Below are 12,930 nucleotides of genomic sequence, written 5' to 3'. Positions count from 1 at the left end.
GGAGATCAACAAGACAAGGTTAATTCAACCATGGAAAAGTGAAAAATACGTACAAACGTCCTCTAACGTCTTACGTAACTAGCGTAGCTCCAATTGCGATACGATGGCTGCAAAGGAACGATATAAGAAATTGCCTTACATCTAGCACCTAAGGCTAATAGCTGAATAGTCTTCTTCTTGTTTGATGGTAGAACCAAAATAATATTGGATAGTAGACATAATAATCATACGTTGTCACTTATTATTACGCCTAAGGTTGGCATGTTAAAGGCAGGCTGAAATTTTCGTTTCAATTCCAATCTGCGTCGTTATACACTAAAGCGCCAAATAAACTGGTATAGGCATGCATTTTCAAATACGAAGATGTGTAAACAGGCAGAACACGGCGCTCTGTCAGCAATGCCTATATAAGAAAACAAGTGTCCGGCGCAGTTGTTAGTAATGGCAGGTTACAATTTAAGTGGTGTTACAGTTGGCGCACGAGAGGCGGGATACAGCATCTCCGAAGTAGCGACGAAGCGGGGAATTCCCCGTACGACCATTTCACAAGTGTACCGTACATATCAGGAATCTCGTAAAACATCAAATCTCCGACATTGCTGTGGCCTGATAAAGACCCTGCATGAACGGGACCAACGACGACTGAAGAGAATCGTGCAGCTTGACAAAAGTGCAACCCTTCATCAAATTGCTGCAGATTTCAATGCTAGGCCACCAAAAAGTGCCAGCGTACGAACCATTCAACGAAACATCATCGATATGAAATTTAGGAGCCGAAGGACCAGGCGCGTAGCTTTGATGACTGCACGATACAAAGCCACACGCCTCGCCTGGCCCATCACCAGCGACAATGGACAGTTGATGGCTGGAAGCATGTTGCCTGGTCGGACGAGTCTTGTTTTAAATTGCACTGAGCGGGTGGACACGTACTGGTAAGGAATCCTTGCACCGTGCATATCATTTACAACATTTATGTCTTATAACCTAGTTGAAGACACTATCCGTTCCATTAAACAGCTCTTGTTCTTTGCTATCTCCGACAGAATAACAGACACATTTTCGTTTCCTCTCCCGGAACTTTAATTCTCTCTCCACATCCTCATTTTTCCCTTAATTGCTTGTTCGGTGTGCACATCGAATAGCACCTCCTGCTGTTCTTAGACTCTTACAACTGCAGTTTGGTTTCCGTGCAAGCAGTATACAACCATCCCTCCCTGTATTTTATCACTGCGAGCAGAAGAATTTCAAACAGTGTACATTCTAGTCAGGATATCCATACACCGGCGATAATTATATGCATTCCGGGAACGTTTTCGAGGTCAGACCGATAACGCAAATATTTGAGGGATCAAAAATGCAACCGCTGTCCATGGGTGTGGGGTGAGCCCATGAACGCTACCGTCAATATGTGGCAACGGTAAATATAATTTGGACTGCAATGTCCGCTTCACAATGACCGTCCGCTCTCGGCGGCGAGCAGGTAGGCTGATTGGGTGTACCTGCGGCGAGCTCCGCCACCTCTTTCGATGGACTCCTCCCGGAACAACAACATTACACTGACTGCCAACACAGCACGATTAATTGATTCGCTAACATCGCCGCAGTCCAAAAACACGTACTGTACCGCTCTCGCTAACCCATGCACTCTCTTCCCTTTTTTCCTCCCCCCCCCCCCCCCCCCATCCTGCTTCGAAATGTAGCGCGGAAATATGGCGGCAGAAACGGGCGCAGATCAACAGGCAGCGACGAGGAGCAAACACAATCGCGCCGCTCTGGCGGAACCCGTTTTTCAGTATTCGCAGTTAAATAAGCAGTTTCATTTGCAGTGTGTGATGGCCCGGCGCATTTCCGATGAGGCTGTTTATTATTGCTCTCGAGTCACTTCCAGCCGCGTACAGACCACATTTCACGTGCACACGGCAAAACGCCACTCAGAACCGATCCGTATACAGGCTGTTAAAAAAGTGCTCCATATTTTGAGAGATGGTAGTACAGATGAAAGCAAGAAAATGACTCAAGTAATAATGGTCTCTAAAGTGCATACCTTAAGAGCTATTGTGAAACACATCTCTCCCACTGAATGTGTGCCCATCGGTCTTACGATAAGCACCTTAGAGCCCGTATCTACTGGACATTTTTTCCTTGTTTTGGTTCGTGTTACCACCTCTCAGAATATGGAAAGCAAACAGATTGCAGTTGAAGAGATGTCCTTGTAGTAAGGAAGATGAAAAAGTGCTCATAGCTCTTACGTTATGCATTTCATATGCCATTTTTAGTACACTCGTTTTCCTGTCGGCAGATGATGGTAGAAGGAATCGCTATGTTAAGAAGAAATCTACGGATACCAGTCACATAACGCTGGTCCCTATTTTCACTTGTCAGGGGACCTGAAGGTAGCGTAATGTGGTGCTGAAACAGGTTTCTCCAACATAATAACACTGGAAATTTAGACACTGAAGATATTTTGGTTTGACATTTTAGAGCATGCGAGAGTTGCGCATGCGCAGGCATATAACTGCAAACGACTGCTGCATCGAAATTACGCTTTCCAGCATTTTCTGAAATTGTCAGTTCTCTTTTCTTGTACAAGTGTCAATTCCGCGTCAGTCTTATAAATTTTTTATGGGCCAACTTTACTTTGCCCACCCTGTATATATCTTTCTATTTGCGTAGTAATTTTCAAATTTACACTTTTCCCTCTTATTTGTTGCTTTACTTTGTGTTGCACACAAATATAGCACAGGCAGTGTGACCATTTCTTAAATTCATGCAAACGACGATATCATTTTTTATGACACAAGTGATGAGCAACGGCGAATTACAGCAAACGCCACAGGAACAGCTAGCATTTATGACGCCAAATATGTTAGCAGCCCGCCATGAACTTCTCCTAAGTGCTTATTTTCCATATGGGTCAAATTGTCTGTGCGTTATAAATCTTGTCTACGTTTAGGTGTATGCGAAATGAGAGATGCCTTTTCTTTTTCTCACAGCAGGGACGCTGAAAGTCATTTAGTCGTGTTTTTCTACTTCAAATATTCTCAACAGGATGTTTTTACCGTCATTTTGAAAGTCCGCATGAGGTCTGTGTGTCAAGCTATTCGCATTTTTGTTGAAATATTTCAATATAAAGAGTTGGCGGGAGATATTAGTGTTTCCGACAGAAGGAAGAGCGTTGGGAGTCCGTTTCAGTACAGCGACAGAGAAGAAAGGGTAGGAAAAATAATTACAAAGCGAAACCTTGCGCGCTCGGATATAGAAGTGGATCAACTTCCGAAATCATGCGGAGTTTAACAGCTGAAAGCTCCTCGCACCACGGCATTTATTTCCTCAATCCATTCCGGAGCATTCACTCTTCCAGGCTGTTCCTTAACAATCTCTCTTCTCTCTATGACATTAACATTCAGTTCCATCCACCAGTACTGCTGCGTCAGCCCTCAGTTGGCGAGGATAAAATTCACAGAGAGATGTGATACAGTGTGGAAACAGTCGGTTTCCTTTCTTTCTTCCATCACTTCCGATTGATATAGTACGCCTCTCTCTCTCTCTCTCTCTCTCTATATATATATATATATATATATATATATATATATATATATATATATATATATATATATATATATATATTACTCAAAGATAACATTGACATATAGTGATTTTATGTCAATATTATCTCTGAGTCTTTCACGAGAGAGTCGGACACGAATTAAGTTAGCAGTCCGTTTTCTGATGAGGGTGGGGTTTCGATTGTGTCTACTACCGCTAGGCGTCCCGTGGAATACCAATGTAGCCTCTTTAGTGAGCTACATCTGATGGTTCGTACCTTAGTCGAACCACTTTCGAACTTTTCCTCTACCGTTCCACTCTCGAACAGCGCACGGAAAAAACGAAAGCTTAAATCTTTCCGTGCGGGCTCATTTTTTCTTATTTTATTATGGTGATTATTCCTCCTTGAGTAGGGGGATGCCAACAAAATATTTCCGCCTGTCGAGGAGAAAGCTGGTGATTGAAATTTTATGAGAAGATCCTGCCCCAACGAGAAACACCTTTATTTTGATGGTTGGCACCTTAACTAGCGTATCATGTCTGAGACATTCTCTCCCCTCTTTCGCGATAATACAAAACGAACTGCACTTCTTTCAACCTTTTCGATGCCCTCCATCAATCCTATCTGACGCAGATTCCACACAAAGCAATAATACTCCCGATGTAGTTGACAAGTGCAGTGTAGCCAGTCTTTTTAGAAGAACTGTAACATTTTCTGAGTGTTTTGCCAATAAATAACAGTCTTTGATTTGATTTCCCCACAACGAAGCCTACAAATTTGTTAAATTATAGATATTCCTAATTGTAATCACTAACTAATGAATTCACTGCAATTATATTTGTGTGATTTATCGTGTAACTGAAAGGATACCGCTAAGGTTTCCTTCTAGTACTGTTTTGGATGAATTGCTACTATTCACACCATACTGATGTCTTGTCCAGATAACTTTGCACTTGGCTTTGATCATCTGATGAACTTACAAGATGATAAATGACAGTATCATCTACAAACAGTCTAGGAGGACTACTCAGATTTTTTCCTAAATCGTTTATGCCAATAAGTAACAGGGGAAGGCCTATAACACTTTCTTGGGGAAACATCGGATATTACCTGTGTTTCATTAGATGACTTTCCGTCCATTACTACGAACCATGACCTCTGTGACAGGAAGTATTTTCTCCTGGATGCGCCTTACAATCCGGTACCCGATTTAGGAATCTCCGGAAGTGAATTACACCACAAAAATTGTGTAGACACGGTTTCCCTAGTATCCATAGTCTCACAATCCATTTCAGTTCCGTAGAACATTTTAAAGTATTATATACCTTTTGCAAAATCGTGTCGAGAGTAGTTTACTTGTAAAGCCTATATACAAAATGTAACAGTCAGCATAAAGGTTGCGTACAACTTTTATTTAAAAACACATTAACCAGGTTTCGATACTTTAAAACTATATTCATCACAATGGTAAATGTTACATGAATTCACATGACAACTTTTAAAATTTCGGCAACAGTGCTATCGTCAAATAATATTACCTTTGTTCTTGACTCATGGAACAAAACTATGTTGTTGGACGATAGCACTGTTGCTGAAAATTTAAAAGTTGTCATGTGAGTTCATATAACCTTTCCCATTCTGATGAAGACAGTCTTAGAGTTAGCGAAACCTTGTTAATGTGTTTTTTAAAAAAAAGTTACGTGCAACCCGTTGGCCGACTGTTATATTTTATATATTTGCATATACGGTTGCTGAGCGCACAGTCACAAAATGTTTAAAATATCATAATTTTTTGTATTATGGTGCCGAAAAACTTCTTTGTCGATGGAAGACATTTACCGTACTGCTATTTCCATAATGTTCGCTATCTCTTGTGGAGAGCAACAGTTAAAGAGCTACTCTTCGTCTTTACTTTTCGAGACTGCCTGACACTCTTAGTGAGCACGTTACTCTTGTGTATTGTGTGTATTAGTTAACTTTAAGAAACTAGTAATGTGAGTTGGAATTAAATGACTGGAACACAGCATAGTTAAATCCATATCGCCCTTCTCACTTAGGGTATGTTTCAACTGTTAATACATTAGACAAGCATCCAGGAGGAATGGAAGTCAGATCCTCGTCTACGGTTTCCTTCTAAGGATTAATGAGAACCGTAAGACGGTTCCTTTGAAAAACTCACGAACGAACATGTGTGCTACCACTCTGATGTCATCATGGTCGACTTGTCGTAAAGCCTATATTTCAATCCTTTTTAGCGGTTTGTGAGGGAGAGTTGCGTAATCGTAGAGATTTATCACTTGAAGTTCACGAAAACGTGAAGATTTTAGTGTTCTGCTACAGTCTTCTGATTTCTAAGGAGAAACAAACAGGAACAAGGAGACAAGCATTATTTGAGCTATAGAACGCGTGACTATGGGGCAGATAAAAGAGCCCAGTTCCTTGTTATGATAACGATAACTAGTACCCTGGCGGATTGAAATCAAGAACTACATGCAGTACAGAGCCTAACGAGTTAGATGCTTCCTGGAGACGTAAGTAAATACAAAGGGTTTTGGTACTGGAGTGGTAGGTTCTCTGCTTGGAATTATGCTGCATATACTGAAGAAGTCACCCAACGACTATGTTTCTGATGTCTCATTACCCAAAATATTAATATATTAAAATTTGTTGAAATGTAAAAATGATAGTGATTAGACATTCCATGTGATTGTTCATTTGCATGTCAGTCTTCAAAGTTCCGAATAGAATTTGACAGACAATTTATGTGGCGGGACTAGAATTTGACAAACAATTTAAGTGGCGGTTATTTTCACTCATGTGTATTTAATATAAGCTTCTCTCCTACACACGCACAGTTTCTCAGCCACGGCAGGTAATTAGTTGCTATATAGTCACAGCTCTTTACATATCAGGTTGTCAATTTCGGTCGGTAATGGCGATCTTCAGATCTAAGTAGACACAGTATCTATCGAGTCGGTACATGTAAAAATGGTACGTTCACGAAATGTAGCTTAAAGTTTGTGGGATGAAGTTTATTTGGCTAATTATTGTGAGTGGTCTATTTTTAAATGCGATGATTCGATATGATTAGCGTGCTGTGTGTACTCAGGAGGGAGGTGAATAGCTTGATGTACAATTTGGAGTACGAATTAAGGTCCAAGGAGAAGAAATAACCCCTTTCAGGTTTGCCGATGACATCGTAATACTGTAAGGTGCGGAAAGGACTTGGAATAACAATTGAAATAAAAGGACAGTGGTTTGAAAAGTGGATACGATATGAACTCAACAGAAGTGAAACAAGACTAATCGAATGTAGCCGAATTAAACCAGGTGATGGAGAGGAGATTACATTAGGAACGAGACACTTAATGTAGTAGACCGAGCAGAAAAATAACTGATGACGGTCGAAGTAGAGAGGATATAAAGTGTAGACTTGGAATGGCAAGAAAAACATTTGTGAAGAAAACAAATTTCTTAACATCAAATATATACTTACGTGTTAGGGAAACTTTACTGAAAGTGTTTATCTGGTGTGTAACCATTTACGGAAGTGGAACATGGACAATAAACAGTTTAGACAAAAGAGAATACAAGTTTTGAAAGTGGTTGTACATAAGATTATATCGGTATATCACGTAACTAATGAGGAGGTACGCAGAAAAGAAATCTGTGGGACAACCTGCCTAAAAGGAGGTATCGGTTGATAATACACATACTGAGACTTTGTGCAATCACGAAGGTAGTACAGGAGTAGAGTGTCGGGGGTGAAAATCATGGAGGCAGACCGAGAAATGAAGAAGCAGTTTCAGAAGGATGTAGGCTGCAATAGTTACTCGGAGATGAAGGGGCTTGCACAGGATAGAGTAGGATGGACAGCTGCATCAAACCAGTCCTCGGACTGAAGACCACAAAAACAAACAACTACATACAAAATACTTTTTTGTCCATAACTGGAATACAAAATATATCAATAGCGCATGATCACATCTTTGTGATATCTGCAGCAGAAATTCACTGTACTGTTTCTTCCATTTAAATTAATTTAATATATTGCCAGAGAAAGTAGAGGAACTACCAAAACTTTACATATAATTGGTTTTAGGCTATTATTACGAATGTTTCAAAACAATTATTTTTGCCTAAGTGCTCTCTATTTCCCCACCCCTCTCTGTTTTCTCGTAACTATAGTAGTTAAAGGTGGTTGGAACACTCCTCTGGAGTGACACATCACTTACGCCCAGAGACTTTTCTGCGGAGCACGACTCTTGGCGGTATAAAAGGAAGAAACTAGGTTAGAGACGGACTGTTCTGTAGGTCTAGGTTAGGTTGGAATGTGACCGTTTCGTCCTGAGTTGGTAATGGCAAAGAATCTCTTTCTATCTTTCTTTCTTTCTTTTGCTTACGCCCTTTTCCCGCATTTTTCTCAGGGTCGGCGTGGTTACAACGGATTTGGCAAGGTTAATATGAAGAGGCTGCTGGATGCCCTTCCTGCCGACACAACATAACCCCTCGGACGGAGTCAGTATACCCCAGATGTCTGCGTCTAGTGTAAATCATGGAATAGTGCGAACGTGTTTCAAATGTATGGAAATCGTGGCACAGAGCGGAACGTGGGAACCAGCCCGGTATTCACCTAACATGATGTGGAAAACTGCCTAAAAACCACATCCAGGCAGGCCAGCACACCGGCCCTCGTCGTTAACCTGCCTGGCGGATTCAATCCGAGTCCAGGAAGCAGCGTATTAGCACTCTAGGCTAACATGGCGGGTCCAACAAATGTGAAAGTGAAAAAAGTAACTGGTGTGTCTCGGGCTCTGAGAACTGGCTACATATTCCACCTTCGCACAAGAGTCATTCCTCACAATTGTAACAAACTTCAGTGAGAGTGTATTTATTTTACGAAACATCGTCAATGACAACACAGTCCCATGTCATTGAGCTGTGAAGAAACACTATCCGGAGTCGGCATTTTTATTCTGGAGAAAGTGAAATGAAGTTGCCGGTCACGGTGGTGTGGTGGAGCTGGCCAGTCGACAGGTAAGCTGTTGAGGGCTCCGAGGACGGCCGATCAGCAGGTGTAATGATGGCGGCGAACGTGTGCGCCGCAGAGGGCCGCGTTTACCACCCTGCGGGGCAGAGAGCGGGCCCGGAGGCGGCGAATGAGCCTCCAGCACGCGAACAGCCGCCAGGCGCCGCAAATAGCGCCCTGGCCCCGTCTGCATCTACGTCTACATCTAGCGTTATCTACAATATCACTCTGTACACAACTGCTCAGGACGTTGCTAAACGACATTGTAAAGCCGTTGAAACTTTCGTCCACACTTCCCTACTGACAATTAGCAGTCTTTCTTACTTAAAATACATACTACCTCTACGAGGGCGTGAGAACCGTAACTTGTTTGTATTAGCAGTCCATGTCACTGTCAAACAATAATCCCCGTAACCACTTGCCGATTTTTGAAAAAGACCAACAGCCATGTAGAAGGGTCGTTCAGTACGCAAGGCAACATATTTCTTTCTCAACTAATTTTGTTGAGAAAATGTGGAATTTACTGTGGGACACAATGGAATATTCCCGCTTCAAATCGTATGATTTCATGAACTTCCGATGGATAGTAACGCTCCAGGGTAGCCTTCAAAATAGCGTCTGTAACGCACGCTCTTTTGGAGGAAAACCACAACATCGCAGATATTCACAGACGCTTGCAAAATGTCTACGGAGACGCGGCCGAAAATAAAACCACAGTGAGACGTTGGGCGAGACGACTGTCATCATTGCAACAAGGCCACATAAACCTCACCGATCTCCGCGTGCCGGCCTGCAGCGCACAGCTGTGGTGTGCAATGTTTTGGTTTACTTTTTTATTTCTTTGTCTTGGCTCTGTGTTACAAGGACCAGACAGTCAACAACGGTTATAAATTGCCAAAGAATCATAATCGCAAAAAAGCAGAACAGCCGAAAATGAGGAAGTTGGGATGCAAACACACTCTTAAAGTAAAATAATAGCGTAATTAGACGGCAGTGATGACAATGACACTGGAGCAGACGTTCAAACAGCACTATACAGCAACATTATGACAAACATACAAATGTCCTTATAGAGAACACAAAACATTAAAGGGCAGACATCATATAACAGGTACAACAATAGCTGAAGAACAGAAATGCAAATAACATCATATAATAATATGGAAATTATAGCATTTTGACACAAAAGTAAAGAAAGACCCAAAGTGACAAACAGAAGTCAGCATCTGTGGCCGAGCGGTTCTAGGCGCTTCAGTCCGGAAACCCGCTGCTGCTACGGTCGCAGGTTCGAATCCTGCCTCGGGCATGGATGTGTGTGATGTCCCTAGGTTACTTAGGTTTAATTAGCTCTAAGTGAAATGGACTGATGACCTCAGATGTTACGTCCCATCGTGCTTTGAGCCATTTGACAAACACAATACACCCAACGGTATGTACAATACTGCCAGTATAACACTGACATTAAATGCACAAGAGAGCAACAATGGAAATGTAATGTAGAAATAAAGCTCCGTACGCTAATTAAAACACAAAATTTCCCACCCGATTACGAGTACTGCAATGCTGGAACGACTTTAGAGTGTTCTTTGACAAAAAAAAACCATGGAGACTAACTTCTTCTCCATCACAGCGCAAGGTCTCACGCAAGGCTGCACATGCGAGAAGAGCCTACAGAACAGCATTGGACTCTTACTCCTCAATCTCCCCACAGCCCGGATCTCGCACCTTTCGCCTTCACCTGTTCGGCCCAATGGAGGATGCTGTCCGCAGGAAGCAGTACATTGATAAGGGAAGGGGTTTATTGATGGATCAAGACTTTAGATACGATGTCAGCCTGTAGATGGGTACCATGCGGGAATACAGTCCCCCCCCCCCCTCCCCCCCGAATAATGCTGTGCTAAGCATTTGACCGGAGATTATGTTGAAAAATAGTATTTTGTAGGCAAAAGAATGGGGAATAACAACGCATAGTGGAATCCACAATAAAACAAACCTACTTAAAGAAAAACAGTGTTGCATTTCTTATTGAACGGCTCTAGTCGCTAAGTGTTCTCACTAACGGACACTATAATAATCTGGGTAAGATGCGCCGCTCCTCCCAATTCTTACGAAGTAGCGCCTCCTGAACTATGTCGTACGATAAGAAGTAATCAGTTCAATCTTAATGTGTGATGCGGCAGTTTTACTGTGTGAACAGTGGAAAAGAAATAAGCGATCGACTTTCTCTCTTTCATTATTTGGTGGTGGCTGTCACTCGGAAAATGTTTCGAATAGGTTTGAAACCAAGTTTAAAGTTTGTTGGAAGTCGCGGTGCTTTCATTCTCAGAAACTGGATCAATGCAGTCAGGGAATTTAGCACTCCATGAGCTACGCTGCTGGAAGATACGTATACAGCCTCAAACTGTAGTACTTCGCTTATTCAACCATTAACCTAATATTATACACTGTCCAGTTGCATTAATATGAAAACTGGACAACAGCCCAGATAACCACTTTTTGTTGTGCGGATCGTTGCGAGACGTGCAGGATGTTCTGGAAGGTACGGACTCCAGTTCCGTGGCTAGGTACACTAGGTTTCCCGATTGAGGATCCGTGACGAGAACAGCTGGTTGCAGGTGCTGCTATGGATCTTCGACTAGGTTTGAACCCGGGAAGTCTGGTGGCCACGGGAGCACGGCTAACTCACAGTGGTACTCCTCAAGCCACGCTAGTACACTGCGAGCTGTGTGACACGTTTTATTGTCCTACTGGTGGAATGCATCGCACTGAGCATAGATATGATGTTCCACTGTCCTTTCCAGAAAGATGGATCACCGAGTGAAGGCCACTAAAACATTTATCAGAACATAACGCCAACTTCTCCGAACTGGGCCTTTCTACCGATTGTTAATATGTGTTTGCTTTTTGTCTAATGGAACATAAAACATATTTCATACGAAAAAAATCACCCAGTGCTACAGCGCAAAGTCCAGACTTCGTCCACGATAAACAGGAGTCAGCTTGAGCGTCTGCTGCAGAGGCACATACGCAGCAACGTTCGGTCATCTGGGAGGACCATCTTAACAGCGCCCAACAAAAAACATACATGGAGCTAGAACAAAATGAATGTCTTGGACATTCTAATAAGGAGGAAAGAAGACTGTCCACTAGGACATTTAGTCTACAGAAAGAACATCCACAGAGATCTGTACCTACAAAGGGCTGTTATCATCTGGCGCAGAACTCTACTACGTAGGACACGTGCCTTTGTGAGAAAGGCAGCCTCTCAGCTGAACTGCAACGCCTTAGATGTGGATATCGCAATATTGCGAATAGCCAAGCGCAGATTAGACACGCACTGAAGAAAACGACTGATGCAGCCATTAGCAACGAGAAGGAAGTAAAAGAGGGAGAGAAACTCGCCTCTGTCCTCAATACTGGGCCTATCCTCAACGAAAATTGCCAGAATCCTTGAAAAATGACAAGGCCATCTTTTGACCACTAAGAAAAACGAAAGATATGTTGGTTCTAAAGGACAAATTACAACTGCAAACATCCGGCGTGACACTTGCAGAGGTGGCCGCCAGGAAACTGGGCAAACAGAGCGCTGCTTCTCGCAAAGTCGCTTGCAACATATTTGAATTGAACATCTGTGGCATAAAGGTAGATCAGCAGTGGCACAGCAAGCGACATACGTTCGAATTTGAGAAAACAAGAATATTGTAGCAGAGCTAGTGGCCCCCAGGAAAGCATCATCAAAGAATCAGTTAAGAACGAAGGCTAGCGGCTAAGTTCGACATGCACTAATAGCTACATGCCAAGGACGCGTCCAGCAGTTGACACTGCGCGAATGTGGGCAAAACTAACGCACCGAGAATCGAACGGTGACCCGCGTCCCTTATCAAATGTTACTGAATCCCGCACCTGGGGAAGGGATGTGGAGCGTCCGCCGCTCAAGACACAAAACATGTGGTACGCCCGCGCAATCTCGACACTTTGCCGCAAAATGATGAGAGTTACACTTTCCAAAATTTCTCTTCATTTGAACGCAGCCACTTTGCTGAAGCCCGAGATGATTTCATTAGCAGTACACATCATGAAAAATACACATTCACATATAGAATCTAAATCATGTGGCTTTCCTCACTTTCATTAAATTATAGACATCTTTCCCAATTGCCTTCATTTGAAGAGTAAACTGAACATGCATAGAGGCGCACCCGATATTGTGGTATGATGGTTATTGAAGAATGGATCCTGTATCATGCAAAAATGGCGATATGGCCAAGGCGCAACAAAGCAATTGCCGGTTCGTCAGAAGCGGACCACTGAAATTATTTTGAATTATAGTTGGCACAATGTTGACCATTGTCCA

At 42.6% G+C, this 12,930-nt stretch overlaps 1 protein-coding gene across 1 annotated transcript in view; it reads right to left on the bottom strand.

The window, feature by feature from the left end:
• Positions 1 to 8,769, bottom strand: part of LOC126273296 (skin secretory protein xP2-like) — a 62,999-nt gene extending 54,230 nt beyond the window's left edge. Inside the window, exon 1 of the mRNA XM_049976842.1 lies at positions 8,555 to 8,769. Within this exon, the coding sequence (XP_049832799.1) occupies positions 8,555 to 8,769 (215 nt within the window). The remainder of the gene's footprint in view (positions 1 to 8,554) is intronic.
• Positions 8,770 to 12,930: the final 4,161 nt, after the last annotated feature.

This window comes from Schistocerca gregaria, chromosome 5 (genome assembly GCF_023897955.1).
Source record: "Schistocerca gregaria isolate iqSchGreg1 chromosome 5, iqSchGreg1.2, whole genome shotgun sequence".
Classification (NCBI taxonomy): domain Eukaryota; kingdom Metazoa; phylum Arthropoda; class Insecta; order Orthoptera; family Acrididae; genus Schistocerca; species Schistocerca gregaria.
This window is presented reverse-complemented; position numbering and strand designations above follow the sequence as displayed.